The sequence below is a fragment of the Lithobates pipiens genome, unplaced genomic scaffold, assembly GCF_037356315.1.
Source record: "Lithobates pipiens isolate NorthernLeopardFrog02 unplaced genomic scaffold, aLitPip1_a1.2 Scaffold_22, whole genome shotgun sequence".
Lineage (NCBI taxonomy): Eukaryota > Metazoa > Chordata > Amphibia > Anura > Ranidae > Lithobates > Lithobates pipiens.
This window is the reverse complement of record NW_027507784.1, coordinates 311,442,628-311,466,528: the sequence shown is the minus strand read 5'-3', so window position 1 is coordinate 311,466,528 and position 23,901 is coordinate 311,442,628. Positions and strand designations below refer to the sequence as shown.

Genomic DNA, 23,901 nt, shown 5'->3' with positions numbered 1-23,901 from the left:
TGATCACTTACCTACACCACCTGCCCCTGATCACTTACCTACACTACATGTCTCTGATCGCCTACCTGTGGAGGAGGTGTACCACTATATTGGTGGTCAGTGGAGAAAGAAAACAAACACAAGAGGGCACCTCCATCTAGGTATAGCTATTTATTAAAAAGACAATAAAAATGCACTCACTAGTTTAAAAGTGGATCAGTGTTTGCCATAAATCTATGTAGACTTCCATAAGATCACTGTGAGGCTGCAGAGCTCAGCAGGCAGACCACTAGCTGAAGCCTGGGTTCTTGGTGGAAGTACAGCTGTCAGCCTGAAACATAGGCAGCAGCGGCTTCTGGGTGTAGCAAGATGGCTGAGGCTCCAATCAGCACCTCTCTCGGCTGGGTGATGGTGACAGAAGGTGGAGGGGTGGGGCTACATGTTTCAGGGCAACAGGACTGTTCCTTTATCAAGCTATACAAAATCTATGGTTTGATAAATGGGCAGTCCTACTGCCCTACAACTTGTAACCACACCCTCTCTACTTTTAACTAGTGAGTGCCATTTATTGTCTTTTATTCTTTTTAATAAATTGCTACAGCTCTATGGAGGCGCCCTCTTGTGTTTGTTTTATGTATGTGCATTAGGATCTCAAGACCTAATCTGAGAGGAGCTGCTTCCACTTGGTGTTCCCTACCACTCTCTTGGCCCTCATAAATGCCCTGTTAAATGATGGTTGGGGTCTAGTCAGCGCATTTTCTTTGATCAGTGGAGAAAGGCCCATTATATTGGTAATCAGAGGACAAGGGGGCCCATTATATTGGTGGTCAGAGGACAAGGGGGCCCATTATATTGGTGGTTAGAGGACAAGGGGTCTCATTATATTGGTGGTCAGAGGACAAGGGGTCTCATTATATTGGTGGTCAGAGGACGAGGGGTCTCATTATATTGGTGGTCAGAGGACAAGGGGTCCCATTATATTGGTGGTCAGAGGACAAGGGGTCCCATTATATTGGTGGTCAGAGGACAAGGGGTCCCATTTATATTGGTGGTCAGAGGACAAGGGGGCCCATTATATTGGTGGTCAGAGGACAAGGGGGCCCATTATATTGGTGGTCAGAGGACAAGGGGGCCCATTATATTGGTGGTCAGAGGACAAGGGGGCCCATTATATTGGTGGTCAGAGGACAAGGGGGCCCATTATATTGGGGGTCAGAGTACAGGGTGTGCATTATATTGGGGGTCAGAGGACAGGGAGGGCATTATATTGGTGGTCAGAGAACAAGAGGGCCCATTATATTGGTGGTCATAGGACAAGGGGGGCCCATTATATTGGTGGTCAGAGGACAAGGGGCCCATTATATTGGTGGTCAGAGGACAAGGGGCCCATTATATTGGTGGTCAGAGGACAAGGGGGCCCATTATATTGGTGGTCAGAGGACAAGGGGGCCCATTATATTGGTGGTCAGAGGACAAGGGGGCCCATTATATTGGGGGTCAGAGGACAGGGTGTGCATTATATTGGTGGTCAGAGGACAGGGAGGGCATTATATTGGTGGTCAGAGAACAAGGGGCCCATTATATTGGTGGTCATAGGACAAGGGGGGGCCATTATATTAGTGGTCAGAGGACAAGGGGTCCCATTTATATTGGTGGTCAGAGGACAAGGGGTCCCATTATATTGGTGGTCAGAGGACAAGGGGTCCCATTATATTGGTGGTCAGAGGACAAGGGGGCCCATTATATTGGTGGTCAGAGGACAAGGGGGCCCATTATATTGGTGGTCAGAGGACAAGGGGGCCCATTATATTGGTGGTCAGAGGACAAGGGGGCCCATTATATTGGGGGTCAGAGTACAGGGTGTGCATTATATTGGGGGTCAGAGGACAGGGAGGGCATTATATTGGTGGTCAGAGAACAAGAGGGCCCATTATATTGGTGGTCATAGGACAAGGGGGGCCCATTATATTGGTGGTCAGAGGACAAGGGGGCCCATTATATTGGTGGTCAGAGGACAAGGGGGCCCATTATATTGGTGGTCAGAGGACAAGGGGGCCCATTATATTGGGGGTCAGAGGACAGGGTGTGCATTATATTGGTGGTCAGAGGACAGGGAGGGCATTATATTGGTGGTCAGAGAACAAGGGGCCCATTATATTGGTGGTCATAGGACAAGGGGGGGCCATTATATTAGTGGTCAGAGGACAAGGGGGCCCATTATATTGGTCAGTGAATAAGGTCTCCCTTACATTGGTGGTCAATAAATAAGGCTCCTTTTTTTTTTTTTATTATACGGTATTTATATAAAAGTTTGAGCTGCGCTTTACCTTTTACATTGGTGGTCAGTGGATAAAGCCCCCCCCCTATACATTGGTGGTCAGTGGATAAGACCCCCTTGCATTGGTGGTCAGTGGATAAGGCCCCCTTGCATTGGTGGTCAGTGGATAACTCCCCCTTGCATTGGTGGTCAGTGGATAACTCCCCCTTGCATTGGTGGTCAGTGGATAAGGCCCCCTTGCATTGGTGGTCAGTGGATAAGGCCCCCTTGCATTGGTGGTCAGTGGATAAGGCCCCCATTGCATTGGTTGTCAGTGGATAAGGCCCCCTTGCATTGGTGGTCAGTGGATAACTCCCCCTTGCATTGGTGGTCAGTGGATAACTCCCACTTGCATTGGTAGTGATTGACTAAGGCCCCCAATACATTGGTGGTCATTGGCTAAGGCCCCCCTTGCATTGGTGGTCAGTGGATAAGGCCCCCCTTGCATTGGTGGTCAGTGGATAAGGCCCCCCTTACATTGGTGGTCACTAACTAAGGCCCCCCCTTGCATTGGTGGTCAGTAAATAAGGATATTAAGCATATAATTGCAAAAGGATATTCACAACATTTTTCATTTAAACAATCAAATGTTTAGGACTTATATACCTGTGTATTGATACGAGACACCCCGCATCCTTCCCCCGGATCTCTGAAATATCACTTAAAGTGGAGCGCCACCCTAAAAAAAGAAATAGCATAAAAATGCTCCCAAAAATGTAAAAAAAAAAAAAAAAAATAGAATTTCTTTTTTTCACTTAACTGAAATGCCTGTTGCTAGGCAGATCGTCCTAATCTGCCACTTCCTACACAACAATGCAGTGATTTTCAGTCTTCTCCTCTCATTGTCCTCCCTGTCTCTCTCTCCCCCCTCTGTCTCTCCACCTCCCCCCTCTGTCTCCCCGTCTCTCCCTCCCCCCGTCTCCCCCCCCTCTCTCCCCCTCTGTCTTCCTGTCTCCCCCCCCCGTCTCCCTGTCTCTCCCCCCCGTCTCCCTGTCTCTCTCCCCCCCGTCTCCCTGTCTCTCTCCCCCCCGTCTCCCTGTCTCTCTCCCCCCGTCTCCCTGTCTCTCTCCCCCCGTCTCCCTGTCTCTCTCCCCCCCGTCTCCCTGTCTCTCTCCCCCCCCCCGTCTCCCTGTCTCTCTCCCCCCCCGTCTCCCTGTCTCTCTCCCCCCCCGTCTCCCTGTCTCTCTCCCCCCCGTCTCCCTGTCTCTCTCCCCCCCCCCCCCGTCTCCCTGTCTCTCTCCCCCCCCCCCCATCTCCCTGTCTCTCTCCCCCCCCCCCCCCGTCTCCCTGTCTCTCTCCCCCCCCCGTCTCCCTGTCTCTCTCCCCCCCCCGTCTCCCTGTCTCTCTCCCCCCCCCGTCTCCCTGTCTCTCTCTCCCCCCCCGTCTCCCTGTCTCTCTCCCCCCCCCCCCGTCTCCCTGTCTCTCTCCCCCCCCCCCCCGTCTCCCTGTCTCTCTCCCCCCCCCCCCGTCTCCCTGTCTCTCTCCCCCCCCCGTCTCCCTGTCTCTCTCCCCCCCGTCTCCCTGTCTCTCTCCCCCCCCGTCTCCCTGTCTCTCTCTCTCTCCCCGTCTCCCTGTCTCTCTCTCTCCCCCCGTCTCCCTGTCTCTCTCTCCCCCCGTCTCCCTGTCTCTCTCTCCCCCCGTCTCCCTGTCTCTCTCTCCCCCCGTCTCCCTGTCTCTCTCTCCCCCCGTCTCCCTGTCTCTCTCTCTCTGTCTGTCTGTCTGTCTGTCTCTCTCTCTCTCTCTCTCTGTCTGTCTGTCTGTCTGTCTGTCTCTCTCTCTCTCCCCCTTTCTTCTCTGCCCCCTCTTCCTTTCTCTCTTTCTTTCTCTCTTTCTTTCTCTTTCTTTCTCTCTTTCTTTCTCTCTCTCTTTCTCTCTTTCTTTCTCTCTCTCTTTCTCTCTTTCTTTCTCTCTTTCTTTCTCTCTCTCTTTCTCTCTTTCTTTCTCTCTCTCTCTCTCTCTCTCTTTCTCTCTTTTTTTCTCTCTTTCTCTCTCTCATTATCTTTGGGAGGAGGGTTGGAGTTGGTAAAGAGGATCTGTCACCATGACTTGGCATTTTCTTTTGTCATGTACAGTAGTAAACCTACTGCATGATAATGACGGTAACAATTTATTTAGGTCACTTTTGAAATCCTTGCTTTTTTTTCATAATGTACAAGACAACTGTATTGAAGTTAAACAGTATTTATGTTCAGAACACACTGGTGATCTATATGCTGGATTTGAAGCGAAGAGAATTTAGTTTGTTTCCTAAATCTAAAAGGCAGATGTTAGGTTTAAGCCTTTCAACCTGCATTTCAAAACTGCCAATTGGAATCTGGTTGTTTTGCCATTGGCAGCACAGACAGTTCCTGAAACCTAGATCAGTGCCAACATCAGCTGTAAGAGGTGATTGGTAAACCTAGGTGTAATAAATGCACAGCTGCAATTTTTTCCAGTGCAGACTGGATCTTCTAAGCCTTTCGCAACCTTTTTGACATGGAGGAAACCTTGTAACTTTCTGGTAGTTTCTGGAAGTTACTTTCTAGTCTCGAGGAACCCCTGCTAGTAATTACTATATCTGCAGCTCACTGATTATTAGCGTGATGGTCAGTGGGAAGAATGCTCCTTACATTTGTGGTTGGTGGGAAGAATCCCCCCCCCCCCCCCCCACAGCTAAAGAGATCCTGGTGTCAGTGGTTGCTCAAGGAACCCCCTAGCAACCTCAGGAGGTACGCTACCAGCCTACCACAGAACCCTGGTTGATAAAGGCTTTTCAGCTTACATCTGATAAGTCTGCCAATTTAAAAAATCTATTGCAATCGCATGCAGGAACACTTTGGAGGTAGGAAAGGGCTCAGTATTGTATCACACATTCAAGTAAGCCTGCCTGCTTTTTTAATATTTTTAAGGCTAAAGCCCTCGTTAAGATTAGACATTGCACGTTGCCTATGGTTATCGTTTATTACCCAGAAAATGCTACTTTGTGTTCCCTTCTAATTCCCACCCATCTGTCATCCTTTCGTCCAATAAGGAGGCTTTCCTTGGGCAACTTTTGTTTTAGCTTCTAATTTAGATTAATTGTGGGAAGCCACTGAAGCACCCATACAAACCTAAGTAGATCTTCCAAAATCAGCCCAGATAGAGCGTTGGTGAATCCACCACCTTGATGTTGCAAGGCTGAATTTCTAACCAATGCACCCCAACCTTATTAGCTCACAGCCTTATGGGGTGGTTCCTATTCTAAGCTGGGTTTCTCTTTGTGTTTTCAGGCTCTGCATATTTGGGGACCAGCACCCTACATTTTCAGCAACAAGAGCCTGACTTTCGAAAATCCAAACTGGTTGCGCAGAGCAACATGAAGATCGAGCTGCTTCCTGCCTTGACGGACAATTACATGTACCTTCTGATTGATGAGGAGACGAAGGAGGCCGCCATTGTGGATCCAGTACAGCCAAAGAAGGTACATCTTTTACCGGCACCAGTTTTATTTAAAGTAAACCTGTCCATTACTCAAGCATGTGCATATAGTTTATACCTTCATAATATGCTCAAGTAGCTGTTTCAAATGCACTTCTTTCCCCAAAAAGTGCAGATTATCAAACACTGTTACTGAAATGCATATTTTAAGATTTTGTCAAAAGTCATCAGCAAAGCCCTTACCTCCATCTCTAACCACTCCTTCTGCCAATGACATATGCAGAGAGTAGTGATACTTTACAGTCTGAGTAAGGATAGAGATGTCTTTGATGTGCAGGCTCTAATTGACAGCCTGGCTTTATCTTCTATGCACCAGGTGGGAGGCAAAATGACAGCACCCTATGGGGTGTAAGATCTCACTTCAAATGATAGAACTTTTAAGGACACAGCCACTCGCTTTCTTTTTTCTCTTCTTTAAGGGACTTTTCTGGCCCAATTTTATTAAAAGAAAGTTCAACACAATTCCAGAAATAAATAAAAAAGTTTCCCTAGTAGGGGTTTTTAGCATTGCTCTTTTACCCAAAAACCAACATTAGACATCCTGACCTCTGGCCTGGTCCCACAGACTATGACACAGTGCCACTTAAAAGCTTGGTCCATACGTATAACAGCCCCTTGCTGATCTGGCTTCCATCTGTACTCCTGGACAGAGACCTCCTCTGTCTGCCAGGGTGGAGCCCAGAACCCTAGTCCAGGTTCTAAAAACCCAGCACACACCCGCACCCTCACCTGTGCTGGTTTACTGCAAAACCTGGTCCTAGGACTGGAGATTTCATATCACCCAGATCACTTATGAAATCTCAAGGTTTCAAGTCCTATAATTGAACAGTTTCCTTGGAATGACAAAAGGCCTCTGGAGCCCCTTGACCTGCCTGGGTAAGAATCCTGTATCAACAACTCTTTTTACGTGCTGGCAGGGCACAGCACTGCCACAGGGGGAATAACAGGATTTCCCCAGACAGACTGCTCTTTGCGCCTTGAATTTGTACTGGTAAGGTGGTTTATAGGCTAAATGATTGATGGTTTACTGTGGTTTCTGCAACAATGAAATAGAAAAGGTTTGCCCACCTTTCCTTCCAGTACGTGATCATTTAGGGCTTATATATGGCAATTCTGGAATTGGGGGGGAACCTTGAAATCTTGGAATTAGGATAGAGTGCTGGACTCCAAGCTTAGTGGAGGTTCCAAATAAAATTATTGCTATAGTGTGGAGCTCTCTACTGCAAGGTGGGGCTCCATTTCGGTTCCTGGGAGAATTTGCTTGTATGGAATGGAGGATCTCAACCCTTCACTTTATACTAATTCATTTATGGAAATGTCTGGAAAAAAAGAGCTATTTTATCACCAAAGCATCCAGACCAGAGATAACCAGCTTAGAGTGAAAATTAAAGCTTGGAAACGGTTGTAATGGGAAGCACATGTTTCACGCTATGTTATAGGAAGCACATGATTCACACTATGAAAGATGAGCCTTTTTTCACTCTAAGCTGGGTATCTCTGGGGTACGAGTATCCATGTTTTTCTGTGCATGGTAGACACAATTGTACATAGGGGTTGATTTACTAAAACTGTAGAGTGTAAAATCTGGTGCAACTCTGCATGAAACCATTCAGCTTCCATGTTTTTTGTCAAAGACTTATTAAACAAGCTGAAGTTAGAAACTGATTGGCTACCATGCACAGCTGCACTTGATTTTGCACTCTCCAGTTTTAGTAAAACATCACCATATTCTTGTTTTGTGTCTCCCCCAATAATTTCATTATGTAATTTCAAAATGTGTAGCTGCTTCAATTGCAGTATATCTTTATTTATTTATTTTTTTAAAAGGAAAGGAAGTACAAGTCAATATATATCAGCGGTCGCCAACTAGTGGCCCATGAAAACATTTTGGTGGTCCCCAGGGGTTCTGCCATAAATCAACATTGTGGCAGATGTATGCCGCCCATTGTTGCTTTCAGTGTTGTTCCCAATGCACGCTAACAGTCAATACTGTCAGCGTGCGTTGATACAATTAGTTCCGGTTCCTTTTAACTCAGAGGGAGGCGCCGAGATTAGTGCAGAGAGTAGGAGGTGAAGGAAGGGTCTTCCAATGGCAGCACTGATCACAGTGGGCACACAGAGCTTAAGCACATGGCTGAATAAGAGGTGAGACCAAATGATGAGTCTTTGTGATGTAGATTGGGGGAGGGAGGGGGCAGAGAGTCGGAGCATTGTGTGTGTAGAAGGCATGTAAAATTCATGTTAGTGGTCTGCACAGCATTCAAAATTGTGAGTTTAGTGGTCCGTGAGGTCCAAAAGATTGACGACCACTGGTATATATAAAATGTGTGTGTGTGTGTGTGTGTGTATATATATATATACATACATACACATGTCATAAAATTAGAAGTTAATAAGCAGATATGTGAGCAATTGGACAACTGTCTGTTCGTTAGGCAAGATCCCTTAAGGCGGCCATACATGTGATCAATTCAGATTCGAGCGGTTGCAATCTATTAGTTATACAGTAAATCTAAGCAATCACCTAATCGATCCGAATCACGATCAGTTCTCCTAAAACATGCAGATATCTGTTAGATCAATTAGAAATGATCAACAAAATTCAGACGCAGCCGATCTTCTTTGCAGAGTCCAAATAGAGTGATGGCTCAGCAAAGCAATCAAATAGATCATTGATATGCACATTTTTATACATTTATGATTGATTATATACTCATATTGATACCATGGTACCAAAAGATTTGATAATGCTGTGCACTGCTCTGCCCTGACTTAAGACTAGGACAGAAAATATTTGGGTGCCCAAAATTTAGGACGGTATCTTTGAACTTCTTGAACTAATGATTGTTTCAGAAATCCAGAATGATTAACTCAGCGGGCATTGACACACGGCCTGATAAGATTAAAGCTGGTTTTGTGCTTTTCCAAACAGGTTGTTGATGCAGTGAAGAAGCATGGAGTGAACCTGACATCGGTCCTCACCACACACCACCACTGGTAGTAATCCGTCTTTTACCTTTCCAGACGTGTCACACAATCCCTGTAATGCAATATAGAATTTCAGCCCAAGCATTTTTTAATTTTTTTGCTAATTTCCAATAGAGCAGGAAATTGCTAGGACCTTTGTCAAGTTTTCTATTTCTGTTTGTTTTGATTTGTTTTGACAATTTGGTTGACATTTCACTCTAAGGTGGAACTCAAGGAAAGTAAAAAAAAAATATTAAATGTGTTTTTTTATTTTTTTTGTGACATAAACTAGCCCTTTGATTTTGACTAGCATTTTTAGGCTTTTACAAAGTGTTTTCTCTTTTTCTTTTTGGTGGAGGATGCGGGCTACAATGCATTTTCTTACTTATCGCACCTGCCTACATTTTTAGGTGGTTGTGACCCTTCGATTGTTGTCATGGAAGAAGGTTCAAAGAGACACTGTTACTTTATCTATTCTGAGCAGCATGACTGTGTCTGCTGATGGCCCACACCCTTAGCAAAATCTACTTACCAGTCCATATTCCCTGGACCCTTCTTTATTGGGGGAGTTTGCCCTGAGTAAGCCCTGAGTAAGCTCCAGTGTTGCAGTGAGCAAAGTTTGGCAGCTTAGGCTTAAGTACTGTCCCATCGAGGAGGTCACGTGTTCTTCTACCTGGAAGGTTGAAGCCATTAGAACAGAGCAAGGGCGTTCATGGAGCAGAAGGGGGGACCTTGATCACACCTAGCTCATTTCTTGAGACCCTAACAAGCCAGGACAGTAAAAATGCCTCGCATATGACCCCTTTTGGAAAGTAGACATTCCAAGAGGCATGGTGAGTTTTTTGAAGTTGTAATTTTTTCCCACAATTCTTTGCAAAATCAAGATTTTTTCTTTTCACAAAAGTGTCATATTATCAGGTTATTTCTCACGCACAGCATATGCATACCACAAGTTACACCCCAAAATACATTCTACTCCTTCTCCTGAGTATGGCGATACCACATGTGAGACTTTTACACAGCGTAGCCACATACAGAAGCCCAACATGCAGGGAGCACCTTCAGGTGTTCTATGATCATAAATTACACATATAATTTCTTGACAACCTCTTACACTTTTGAAGGTCCTGGAGTACCGGGACAATGGAAATGCCCAGAAAATTACCCCATTTTGGAAATAAAACAACCCAACATATAATCTATGAGGCATATCGAGTCTTTTGAACGTGTCATTTTTTTTTTTACAAGTTTTTGGAAAATGTCTAAAGAAGATGAAAACACTTTATTTTTTATTTTATTTTTTTATTTTTATTTTTTACATTAAGTTGTCCATTTTATAACACATAGCATGTACATACCAAAAAATTACACATCCAGCCCACAGCGCTGCAGAACTTGATCTCTCCCCTCACACTGTACCAATAGGTATGGACGCCCTCCTAAAATAAGCCAACAGCGCTGCAGCCATCTTTCGGCTATGGCCCGTCGGAATGTGGTTAAAGTACAGCTAAAAGTTCCTGTATGACTGTCTAAACAAATGTACCAAATCTTGTTAACACTTGAAGCCTCCTAAAGTAAAAAAAAGAAAAAAAAATGTCCTTTATCTCCCCTGACTGAACCACATCTTCCCTTATTTGTATCTCACACATTCCCCTTCCAGGCACTGCAGCTCTCAGTGTGGGGTTTCAGAAACAAAAGCAGTGGGCAGGACTAGGTGTGGCCAGGTGCTGATTGACAAGCTACAGGTTTGTGAATCATCAGTAATGCCCGCTGTAATATAATCTCATCCCACTGTAATGCAAGCAGGCACAACCAACATGAGAGTGACAACTCTGCTCTGAATTCAGGATCAGTGCAGCATTGTTGCCACACCATCACAAGAAGTTGCATTTGGTGGACTTCACGTAATTAATTTCTGCGCCGTCTATTTGTTTTAATAGGAGGCGATAGTTCTACTTTAAGATGGAATTGGGGACATGTAATATCTTCTGTTAAAGGAATGATCTTTTTTTCTAGGGACCATGCAGGAGGCAATGAGAAACTTGTGAAAATGATGTCAGGGCTGAAGGTTTATGGTGGAGACAGCAGAGTTGGAGCATTAACTCAGAGGGTTTCCCATCTAACTACATTCCAGGTAAGCCAGGGGACCCGTACAATGAAGGAACCTGATATCAAGCACCTTGTTGTAGCCTGACTCCTCACTTGAAAAATGTTGGCTTAAAGAAAATTCCCTCCAGTCAGGCATGACTATTTTGCATTTCAGCTAGTTTAGGGGGGCACACTGACATTCTAAATTTCCTCTTTGCTATAGTATATGGTCAAACATTTGTGGACACTTGACCATCACATTTTTGATTGCGTTGGCTGTTTTGACTCCAAAATCATGGGATTTAATATAGATTGTCCTGGTTTTGTGGCTATAACGGCCTCCAGTCTTCTGGGAAGACTTTCCACAACATTTTGGAGTGTGTCTGTGGAAGTTTGTGCCCATTCGATGAAAAAGAGCATTAGTAAGGTCCCTCTTCCCCTTCAATATAGCAGTCTAAATGACCAGTAACCAGGTCCAACTACCATCACATGATGATGAAAGGAGAGTGCTTTGCAAGTCTCAACTTTTTGAGAAAGCCAAAACGAACATCAGAGTTACAGGTGGTTCTGACAAAATGTTTTTTTTATTATTTATTTAATTTTTTAGCCTGTGGTAGTCCTGAGTCAGGTGTTGCATGAACCTGGTTTTAGGTTGCATTTTTACTATACCGAAGGATCCAAACAGCAGGCTTTGTTGCTACTGACCCTTTTTGCCTCCAAAAATAAAAGGTAATTGGTTGGTGGTTTGTTAAAAGTCAAATTAAATTTTGTCATATTTTAGGTGGGGTCCCTTAATGTGAAGTGTCTCTCCACACCATGTCACACCTCAGGACATATCTGCTACTATGTGACAAAGCCCAACAGCTCCGAGCCACCAGCGGTATTCACAGGTGAGCCTCCATCTTGGATCATAGCAGCCATAACAAATCTTGGAAATTGGCCTATACCTGTACGGACTGCCTTTAAGTCCGATTTAAAGTCTGTTTTAATATTAAAGTGATGCAGATATTTTATAGATGTATTAAAATTGATACGCTATCTTTTTATAAAAAAAAGTTGTTGTTTTTTTAGCTTAATCTTTACAACTTTATGTAGAAGTCTTGTCCTTGTTTCTGCCTGTCCCCAGTCTACCCTTAGTGACTAATGTTCTAATAAAGTACCCACCAGAGCCTTTAGCACCCCCGCTTCTTCCAGAGTGCTCAAACTCCAGAACGTTCTCTTTAAGGGAAATATCAATCTCATCAAGAGTATGGGAACTTTGGTCTGCCCTCTTCTGTGTCTTGCTAATCATCAATGAGACCACCCATTAAAATGAAGAGCCAATGATAGCATGGGAGACAGAGAAAGAATAAAACTGGATTTCAGGTATGGATTTTATTGCACAGATATATACATGGTCCAGCTTGGATCAATGTCTGTATGCATGTGCCATACCTGTGGGACTGCTGTGGGAGTGAAGAATCACTCTAGTAGTAGCTGCTAGTATAATAATCACAGCTGTCTACTGGGTCCTGTGCCAAGAGGCTACCCCACTGCATAGTACCCACTGGGGGTCGCTCACTTGGAACAGGCACCATTCACAGAACGACTTTCATTTTCCTCAATTAAGATTGAACAAGGTGGAGAGGCTAAGGGCTCCTTGAGTTGTGGCTGATTGACCTTCCAGTTGATGGTGCCTGCACAATTCTGGGGCCAATGCCAACCGCATGACACCAATTATCTTTTTTTTTTTTTAGCTGCCTGTAAGGGTGGCATTCTGACCATCACTGCATCAGAATGTACGTCCTTCCTACTGACTACCAATGTAAGAGGCATTTTTGACATTGACCTAGAAATTATTTTAGGGGGCTCCCTTGGGGTAGGTAAAAAGGTTTACGCTGTGCTTGCAGCATCATGTGGCCCTGGATGCATATACTGTATTAAAAAACTCCTACAGAGAATTTACTAGATGTTTGGTAATACCACTGTTGAGTTTATTTGTACTGGGTGGAGATAAAATGTGAAAACGGGCCAAAATATTCAGCACTTCTCATATAGCATGTCCCGTCATGTTGTATCCAATAATGAAGTCACGTGGTTAACAGACTTGTTTTCTCTTCCCGCAGGTGACACCCTCTTTGTGGCTGGCTGTGGCAAGTTTTTTGAGGGAACGGCAGAAGAAATGTACAAAGCTCTGATAGAGATACTGGGCAAGCTTCCACCAGAGACCGTAATGTCATAATGCTTACTATTTACTGATTATCGTGGTTTAGCCATGGTTCACATTGGTGCAGTTTTGAAATCAGTAGCAATGGCGCCATCCTAATCGGTGCGATGCTGCATTTGCGGCGCCGCACTGATTTCAAAAAGTAGTTTCTGTACTACTTTTTGTGATTTTGGGGTGCAATTTCCAATGACATCTGTGCAGAAACCAGCTGAACTCGCACGGCTTCATTCTCCCAGCTCAGTGTGAACCTGGGCTAAAGTGAACATGTATCATTACTGGATATAATAAAGTGACCATTGTTTTGTGTAAGAGACTCCATAGGGTGCCTGGCTGTTCCTCTCTAGCAACAGAAACTCCCTGCCAGCACCACCACAGCCTGTCTTTATACTCCGACTACTATGTATGGTACAAACAAGTACACTGTGTCCCACAGTGCAATGCTCAGGGCCTATGCAGCTTATTACCAAGGCTCTGTACTTTCATGGGCCTTAACCTATGAAATACCAACTTTTAGAATGTCACTGTTGGCATACGATAAACTGTGGGCAACAGTGGTGACTTTTGTTGTTAGGAAGTTGATCAAACACTGTATAGTGTCTGTTATGCAACGTCATCCTATTGCATTTGGTAACAATGACAGGTGTTTTGGGTTTTCCTTTAAAAGGACTTTTTTTATTTATTTTTTATTATTATTATTATTATTTTATTTTTGAAGCTCTGCAGTGCAGTGAGCACACTCAAAACTAAACACCAGGTGCATTAAGAAGTGAGCACACAAAAAAGTGCACAGTGTGTACATATAGTCCTCCTCTGATGTGAAAGACCCTGACCCTGATCCCCCAAGGTGCAAGACTCCTGACGGGGACTAAGGTACTCGTGGTTCACCCAGCCAAAACCATTCTCCCTTTCTTTGGGAGGCCTGCCGAAAAAAGCCTACCCAAGTACTAGGCGGGGCTCACCCAAAGGGAGACTCAATGGGAAAGGGGAGAACCTGACCAAAAGGCCACATGCCCTTCCTCCCCCAAGACTTTCAGGGCAGACCCAAAGACCTACACCCTACTAGTCAACAACATAAGAAACGGGAAGGGAGAAAGTACCAAATTTGTATGGGGATGACTGATATAAATATACAGTATGTAAAGCGCTGAATAAATTGTGGGCACTCTACAAATATTTATATCAGGTACCTGTATAGCACCGTCTATTTACGCATCGCTTTACATATATATTGTCCATTCACATCAGTCCCTGTCCTCAAGGAGCTTACAATTTATGTCCCCTAACTCACATTCATACATACACATACTAGGGAAAATTTAGACAGGAGCCAGTTAACCTACCAACATGTCTGTGGAGTGTGGGAGGAAACCAACGTACCCAAAGGATGCACTCCTTTGGAGTACCCGGAGGAAACCCACGGAAGAGCAGGAAAAACATGCGAACTTCCATGCATGTAGTGCCATGGTTGGGATCCAAAAGACCCTAGTGCTGCTGGGCGGAAATCCTAACCACTTAGCCACTGTTCTTCCTGTAATAAAATAAAGATTTGGTTGGAGCAGTAATATGTTGTTTTTTGTAATATGTGTTTATTCAGAGATCTTCCTTTAGGATTAAGTAGATTGCTTTAGTTATTTTTTTAATGGATTCATATTTGAATTGGACTGTGCTTTCTTATATCTACCTTGAAGTTAGCTTTAGGATTGGACCCAAAACTGAAATACCAGATGTTGTTTAATTTATACTTTTGCAGAGAGTCTACTGTGGACATGAATATACGATCAACAATTTGAAGTTTGCACGTCACGTGGAACCAAGCAATGAACAGATCAAAAAAAAGTTATCTTGGGCAAAGGTAGATCATTTTGTAGGTTTTTGTTTTTATTAAGTTTGCAATTCCAAATGAAGAAGAACATGCATAAGTGTGGGCAAAGATCACTCCTAGACAGTGATGCCTCTGGACACAAGAGCTTACAGGGAAATAACTGTACATGCATGTGTGTTTGTTGCTTTTTTTATATACTGTATATTAGGCTATAAATATTAATGGTTTTAATAGGAGATACATAAGTAGAGATCCAAATAGATGCTACATTATTCCTTATTTGAATTGTCCTATAGTTTGATCCTGAGCTCTGTTTCACCCTACAGGAAACATACAACAATGGGGAACCCACCATACCGTCCACACTGGCAGAAGAGTTCACATATAATCCATTTATGAGGGTCAGGTGAGTTCATTCAGCACATGAAGAGGTACTAGAACATGGTATGGTCCAACAAGCCCTGCATGTCTTCTGTTCAATCCCCTTTCCTTGTATATCAAGGAATGTGCACCTAATAAATGGCTGGCAGTGAATGCAAAAAAAAAAACCTTAGAGCTACCGGATCCATTCCTTTTAATCACTTCAATACCGGCCATGTCCTGCCCAGGCCAAATTTCAGCTTTCAGCACTGTTGCACTTTGAATGACAATTGCACAGTCACGCAACACTGTACCCATATGCCATTTGTAGCATTTTTTTGAGACTGGGGGGCTTTCTTTTGGTGGTATTTAATCACCACTGGGTTTTTTTGTTTTTGCTAAACAAATGAAAAAAGCCCGAGCATGTCTTTCATCGTGATCTTGTGAGTTTTTATTACCATTACTACTTTAAAGTATGAGAATTACTGCACTTAGATGGAGCTTCCTTTCTTCTCCCAGGAAAGGACTGCCAATAACTGGCAAGTGTGTTTACATGTGATCAGCTGTGATTGGACACAGCTGATCACATGGTAAAGGGCCACTGTGATTGGCCCTTTACCCTAAACTGTGATCAGCTGTGTCCTGAAGGACATAGCAATCGCAGAACACACCGGCTGTGCGCCCCAGTGGGTGCGGTTCTGAGAGGACATCCATGGATGCCCTCCCAGAACTAGACTACCACTCTGTAGCTGTCCTTTGACTATATCGCAGTCGGAAAATGGTTAAAACAGAACTTTACCCATAACAACTTGATAAAAAATAATGTTCTTTAGCAAGGAACATGCATGTCACAATAATAATTATGCTATCAAAATTAGTGTATGTTGTTAATTGCCTTCAGCATTGGTCCTGTTTTTTTTTTTCTTGCTGGAGGCTGCCATTTTGCAGAAGCCCAGAGCCCCTAAGCAGCAGTAAATCTTTAGGCTGTCAGCAAATTGGCCTCTTAATTTTCGGCACAGTGCATAAAAATAGAGAGCAACTGAGCATGTGCAGAGCAGGGTGAGACAATGTATTACTGGATTTTAAACAGAACAGGCACTTATTTTTAATGTTTTACAAAACTCTGTGAATGATTATTGTGGCTGGGTGGGTGGAGCCCCGCTGGACCACACTTTTTTTTTAAATTGTGACGGCGGGTATGGTGAGAAGGACCCCTACCCGCTGTCCCACCTGTAAAGGGGGGGGGGCTTGTGATGTAAAGGGGGCAATGTGATGTAAAGGGGCACTGTAATGATTACAGTACACCTTTAAAGTGCAATGCCCTTTATATTACAGTGCCCCCTGACAATCACAGCCTCCTCCAACACTCAGTCTACCCGCCCCCCCCCCCCTCCTTTCCTTTTTAACATCACTCTTCCCTATTCTAATCTCTGCCTCCCCTGCACTGCACTCCTTCCTTTGGCAGGACAGAGGCTGTGATCAGTCCGCGTGTCCTCTCCCGCCCACCTTGTCCGACAATGTCATCCTATCGGCAGGGCAGGAGGAGTTCTCCGTTCCGATCTACAGCTTCTCTCCCCCCCCCCCCATGCCCTGCTGATTGGATGACATCCTTAGCCAGGTTGGCGGAGGAGCCGGAAGAGGACACGCAGGTATGGCCGTACAGCAGGAGGTGAGCGGCAACTACGGTTTGTGATAGCTCTGTGCGGACGGCAGTCACGGCTCATCTCCTGCTGTGTGGACCAGTCATCAACAGGCCATGGACCGGCACCGGACTGGGGGTTGGGGACCCCTGCTTTAAAGGCTTCTCATTCATGTGATCAGCTGTTACAGTAGTCATGTGATCAGGAGCCAATCTCATCAACTCCCAATCATAAACAGCAACCAGGAGTTGTCAGTGACATCTAGGTCACAATTCTGGGGGGGGGAGCATGCAATTGAGCACACACTCTTGGAACAGAACATCCACACTGCATGTACACATAGGGCAGCCCACCGCCATACTGCCCAATATATGCACATGGCCAGTAACAACGGGTGAACCTGACACCACAAGGATTTATTCACAGCATATCGCTGTGAATAAATCATCCCTCTACATGTCCCTTAAACATAAACACTTCTGGGGGAGGGGGTGAATACTTTTACACTATCTTTTACATTCATTTAAATAGCTAAACATTGCCTTTTAACTGGAATGTCTGCATTTGCACCAACAGGGAGAAGTCTGTGCAGGACCACGCAGGGGAGAGTGACCCCATCTCTACGATGGCATCAATCCGCAAAGAGAAAGATAATTTCAAGGTGCCCAAAGACTGAATCCAACTTCTCAGCACAAATTCTTCTCTGGATCACTCTTTGATTGTCTGGCAGCAGAGGGCACTTTAATCTTTTAAATCTGTAACTTTGTCCTGGCTAGCAAATTCTCATTTAAATTATTATTATTTTTTTTTTTATAAATTTGGTTAAGAAAAAAGATTTCTAATTTTTGTTAAAGCTTAATAAATGATGAGTTGCTAGCTGGCACAAATAATATTGTGAATGTGTAAAATCCAATCCATGTGCATGGCTGATTTGTTACTAGAGCTTTGATTTGCGCTCCCTCCTGGCGCTGCGGGGGGAGGGGGGATTGATGCCAAAATAAGCCGTCAGATCATTATATCTGTAAAAAGAAGAGAACAAGGTATTTTTATTTTTAAATTAGTAATATTATTTTGATTTCAAATGTATATCAGCAGATAATGGAAATATTTTGGTTTTAAAGAGCAACTTTTCCCGGAGTCCGAACCTGAGGCCACAGAGAACAGGGATGCCGTGGCCGGGTGGTGGGGGAAATCCTCATGCCAGCAGTGAATAGAAACCCATTGAGGGAACAATAAATAGATTTCTATTGCTGATATCTTCCTGAATATGCATGGCTGTCATGCTTATCCTTTGGCTTCAGTACTTTCAGAGGACATCCCACAAAGCAAGCCAGTGAAACTGGAGTCAGGACTCATGACCGGTTTAATTGTTCTGGATCAGCGACTTAGGGGCTCATTTTTATAGCTGTCCGCTCTCCATTATATAAGCTACTGAATGCCATGGCACGCCCATTCAAAGACGTGGCCCATGGCATGTAGCCTGCGCTATCCTGCTACTTAAAGTGGATGTAAACCCTCACATATACCCAGTAAACTGTTTTCAGGTTTACAGTCAAAGGAAATTCAGAAAAGGGAGAAAAGAAAGGAGCAAGGAAGAAAGTGGACAGGAAAAATAAGAGGGGACAAGCCCCATGTCACCTTTTTATCTTTTGGCGTCAGAAGTGACTAATGGTAACAGAGGAACTAGACAGCAGAGAGAAATTACACTTAGTGCTTTGGAGAGAGGCAAGTAAACACTATAGAAATATCTGCTTTGTTTAGGTTTCATGTCTGAGGTTTACAACCACTTTAAAGGAGAGGTACAGCCAACCAAAGCTTATTTGGCTGTACTTCTGTGGATCACAGGAATGCAGATCATTTTACACTCCTGTGACCTATTTTCAGCAGACAGCGGACTGAATCCCACTGTCAGCTGATGTCACAGAGCCGGTCCAGGCTCTGGAAAGATCGTGGCCAGATGGTCGGGATTCACCCACATGTCTGGACCGGCACCTAGCTCAGCCTCTCAGCTTACCATACTTCTCTTTTATGACGGCAGAGAGAATTGTATCACTGGAGGAGAGGTGGTCGCGAGTAGTTGGTTTTTTTTTAACAGCCCCTATTCGTTACTATTGTGCTCTTTCAGCTTGGGAATCTCAAAGCCAGTGAAGAGCAGTTCACATTGGTAAAGCACGTCATTGTGCTTTATAAATGTACTGAGCATTTTCTTTTAAAGCAGAATTATAGTCGAAGTATGGTTTTCTTTTAGACCCCTTAGATAATCCTAAATCCACAGGATCTGCATGCCAGGTAAAGGCCATTTTTTTTAGGTCAGCAATAGAAACTTGCATGTTTGTGACATGACAGGATCCCTGATGGGGGAGAGGGAAAGAGACTTGCCCCAAAAGTTGCTCTTGAAAACCTGCATGCTGTATATTAAGTAATATTTACTGACACCAGCAGTTCTGTTTTGTTTCTTTACTTGAGTATGAACATGCCAAAGGCACTACCAGCTTGGCACTTTCCTCTTCCTATGCCAGCTCAAAGTCTAACCACTTACTAGAGAACAAAGAAAAAAGTCATTACTGCAGTTATTTCCTGTAGTGCAAAGAGGGGTGCAGTGTACTGCATCAACCAATCAGAATTCAGCTTCCATCGTTGTAGGGCAGTTAGAATAAGAGTGAGATGCTGACCGCTCCACTAGTCACCGTGCAAATCCAAAGCTTTTAAAGCCCAACAGAACTTTCTTTTTGAGGTTCAGTTCACACCAGGAGGGTGTGACCAAGCGCGCCTGCTTTTTTTGCATGTTTCTATGTGTTTAGGGCTGCCCTTTGTGGAAGAAACACGCAATAAAAGGTGCCTGCGCAATTTTCAAAGTCACGCCACAACAAACCGCATGGCCATACGATGCCCTGCATTTTGGCGAATGTGTTTGCAAAATTCATGGCGAGCCATTAAGAATTAATGAAACCACTACACATCTGCCAATGGGCAGCGTGTTTTTGTGTCTTGCGGGAAAGTGCATGATTTTGTGAGCATCCCTGCAGTGCACTGGTGTGACTGAGCCCTAAATCTGCTTAATGATTGCCATGCACTGTGTGTGAAAATAGGGCGATCTATGTCCGATCCAACTGAACGATCAAGACGGACATCGATCGAGTGAGACAAAAATGGCATAGCCGTGTGCACGTGGTTGCGTCTCGTTTGTTGGCAAAAGTAAGGTTAAAACTGGCGCAGAGGAGGCGTCGCATCACTTCCTCACCACCTGTCAGTAGCCTCTGAAGCGCGATCCAAACGCGGATTAGACCTCAAAGGAAAGCGAGATCTAAATCTACCCTTAAACAACCAACTTGGCCTGGGATCACACTTGGGAGACATCCGCATGTGATTCGGATAGGAATCGCACCGCTTTCTTGTTCAAATCACATGCAATTCTTCGCAGTGCAATGTGATCCCATTCGTTTTGTATGGGCTCAATTCACACTGCACAAAAAAGGTGCAGGCATCTTTTTTTCTTTCTTTTTTTTTTGCTGCAATGGAATCTGATTGCATGGGTGTACACATCCATGTGATCCAATTCTTGCAATCACACTGCATTTTACAACCTGTCATTAATTTAACATTGACACTGGTGGCAGATTGCATGAATGGAGTGTGATTTCAATGCAGTGCTAGGAATACTCAGGATTCGCTGCGTTTCCCGCACCGCATATATGTGAACCGGGGCTAAAAGTCCTATGTCGTTATTCTGAGCCCCCCCATCTACAATGTACCATTGTGCCTCCATACACTACTAGTTATTACATAAATTGTATTTTAAGGGTTAGTTCACCTTTTTCCGGCTTTTGCCAAAAAACTTGAAGAATTATCATGTCCTCAATACATTAAAGCGGAGCTCTGGGGTCCTTCAGAAAAAAATTAAAAGTATTTGTAGCTGCTGACTTTTAATATTAGGACACTTACCTGTCTACAAATCCAGCGGTGTCCTCAGCCAAGTAGATTTTTCAGGTGACGCCACCATCTCAGGAAAGGGGAACCGGCAGTGAATCTTTACGTCTTCATAACCCATTCCCTACTGCCATGGCAAACTCAACCAGGAGTGGGAGTGGGTACCTGTCAAAACCAGGTACCCGCTCCCCCAAAAGATGTCAAATGTGGAAGTGGGGGGCAGAGACAAAAAAGCGGAGCTTCCCCTTTTTGGGTGGAGCTCCACTTTAACAGTGTTGAATTTTGTACGGTTTAAGAGCCGCTCATCCAACGCTTGGTACATCTATAGGAAGGGAGGGCAATAAAATGAGCAGCTGAAAAAGAAAGCACTCTTCCACAACACTGCATGTTAAAGGGCTGAGGACATTGTCATTTTTGGGGATGTTTTTGGCAGTAAATGTGAACTAACCCTTTTAAGTTATTACTTGTATCTTACATTAGTATATAGAAACGAATTAAAAAGACATATTCTGAGATAATTATATATTCGTTTCAGAATTCTACATATATGGCCTCATTTAGTAAGGCAAAGTATAGCAGCCCATACCAGCCAATCAGAATTCATTAAGCGTAATCTGATTGGTTCTTATGCGTTAAGTGTTAACCAGCAGGTTATGAGTGTGTGGCGTGAACGTTAATCCACTGCAATATTGTGCTCAACTGTTAAATATATTTAAATAATTCTGCTTAAGTTAAACTGAGAGCATATGTTTTGCAATAAATTGCATTTAACAGTGTCATTCTGAAAGTATGTTTGTTGTCTTTATATCTCTGATCTGTTTAATGAACCTCAGAACAAAAATAAATGATTTACTATCCTTATTTAAAACAATTGGTCTTTGCAAAGAGTGATGATGGAATGCAAAGTATAGTAATCAATGGGATCCAATAGGATTTCAGCTTTAGAGCAACCAAGAACGAAGGTGGGAGCTTATTGGTTGTAGTTACAGTATTTTGGGTGTTACTTGGAATAAATTCCAGCCTAAAGCTGACCATAGATGCATAGTTCAGCAGGGTCCAGCTGAATTTCGATCCATGCATGGGTGCTGTGGTTGTACAGAAGTTGCTCTACCCTGCTGGAAAATCTCCTCTTGATCTGTGTAGTTTGACAGTAGGGAAGTCTCCCCGCTGTCAGAATACAAGGACCCAATGGGAGGATTCCCCCATCCACCTCAAGTGTGTGAATTGGGGAATCGTTTTTTCGTTCAAAACTGCTGGTTTAATGTAAAAGATCAGACCCATCTATAGGCAGCTTAACCTCTTGGTGCCAGCCGCATGCAAATGTGGCAGCTTGGCGGGTGGGTCTTAACACCAAGCGGCCAAGCGGCCACACATACGCAGTCCTGTTAAAAACAACTTGCCTTGCTAAGAGCGCGCTCCCAGCACGGTAGCCACCATGTACCGGAAAGCTCTCATTGTATACTTGCAATAAGGAGCTTTCCAATCGTGTCACAAGCCAATCACAGCGGTCACATGACCCAAATTCCCACCTCCCGCCTTTTAGAACTCTTAAAGGGCTAGGAGGCACAAAAGGGTTAAAGGGGTTGTAAAGGTAAATGTTTTTTCATGAAAAAACATCTGCCAGTGCAGTCCACCCCCCCCACCCCCCCCCCCCCCCCCCGTTTTACTTACCTCACCCCTCGAAAGTCCCGCGCTCGTCCCCCGACATCCTTTCCACCGTTCAGCCAGGCCGCTGATTGGCTGGAGTGGATGGATGGAAAGCAGCACAGCCATTGGCTCGCGCTGCTGTCAATCACATCCACTGACGCGGAGCACTGGGGGGCGGGGCCGTGTGATACAGCGAGCGGCTATAGCCTCCAGCTGTATCACGGGAGCGCGCCCGCAGATGCTTCTCACCATGCGAGGGAGCTCGCATGAACGTGAGAAGCACCTGCGGGAGGAAGCCGAGACAGCCGCCGAGGGACCCCAGAAGAGCAGGTTCGGGGCCACTCTGTGCAAAACGAGCTGCACAGTGGAGGTAAGTATAACATGTTTGTTATTTATTTTTTATTTTTTTATTCACTTTACAATTAAGGGTTTGTTTTACTGTACTTCTTTGTAATGTGCTAACATGCATTGAGTTAAAGGGTGTACAACCACTTTTACCTACAGGTAAGCCTATATTAAGACTTACCTGTAGGTGCTGGAAATATCTATTAAACCTACATGGTTTAGGAGATATTTTACAAAAAAAGCAGAGTGCTGATGTCATCGGTGCATATGCACTTTGGAAAGGGCACATTGTGCCCTTTCTAATGGGGGTCATGCCGTGACTGGCGGCTCTCGCGTGCATGTGACGTCACACGACTCCAGCCAGTCACAGAGCCTCAGAAGGAAGAGGGGCGAAGATGGACGCTCTCTGCTAGTGGGAACAATGGTGACATTGCGGGTTTCGGTTTCAGGTAAGTGACACATAATGGGCTACTTTGTAATCCATTATGCTTTACCTTTGCAGGAATATAAAGAGGGAGTAAAACCCACCAGGGTTTACGTCCTCTTTAAGGTATCCCATTGAAATCATTGGGCTGCCAGCCCACCCCAGCTTTTCCAAAATTGAACATGACCCTTTTTTGTAACACAACACACTAACTCAGGTGTATTGCCGAAGGCCCCATTCATATGGATATTCCAATCAGGTCCCCCTGTCAGTTTTTCAGGCAGACCTGACCAAAAGTTCGATTCATCCCTATAGACAGGCGGGAGTAAACAGACTTGTGTCCATTTTTATACCCGCCTACCTCCGGGTCCATTCAGGCCCATTAAAAGAAATGGGAGAGGATTCTGTCGTCTTTCGTTTAGGCGGAGTACATCGTAGGTAGCTGGGTGTAAATGGACAGCAGAGTCGGTTTACTCCCGACTGCCCATAGAGCAGAATGGGCTGTGCCCATGTCCAGATACTGAGCGGACACACAGATGTGTCGTCCACCTGCTCTGCTCTGATCAGCTCATAGATCCCCTGCTGATCGCAACAGAATATGCCCTAGTGTGAAAGTGGCCCTAGTGTGTTTTGGTATCCTTTAGTATGAATTGCACTGAAAGGCAGAAAACGATTATATATGTTACCATGCAATACTGCAAATCAAAAATGTAAATGTTTTTT

The 23,901-nt window shown here is 44.5% G+C and overlaps 1 protein-coding gene across 2 annotated transcripts in view; it reads left to right on the top strand.

Moving 5' to 3' along the window:
• The window catches only part of LOC143924887 (hydroxyacylglutathione hydrolase, mitochondrial-like), a 40,689-nt gene that overhangs the window by 1,129 nt on the left and 15,659 nt on the right, over window positions 1-23,901 (top strand). For both annotated transcript variants that reach the window (XM_077449393.1, XM_077449392.1), the window contains exons 2-9: window positions 5,545-5,735; window positions 8,685-8,749; window positions 10,736-10,853; window positions 11,589-11,697; window positions 12,913-13,016; window positions 14,764-14,865; window positions 15,162-15,241; window positions 17,412-17,496. In XM_077449393.1, coding sequence (XP_077305519.1) covers window positions 5,545-5,735; window positions 8,685-8,749; window positions 10,736-10,853; window positions 11,589-11,697; window positions 12,913-13,016; window positions 14,764-14,865; window positions 15,162-15,241; window positions 17,412-17,496 — 854 coding nt within the window. The remainder of the gene's footprint in view (window positions 1-5,544; window positions 5,736-8,684; window positions 8,750-10,735; window positions 10,854-11,588; window positions 11,698-12,912; window positions 13,017-14,763; window positions 14,866-15,161; window positions 15,242-17,411; window positions 17,497-23,901) is intronic.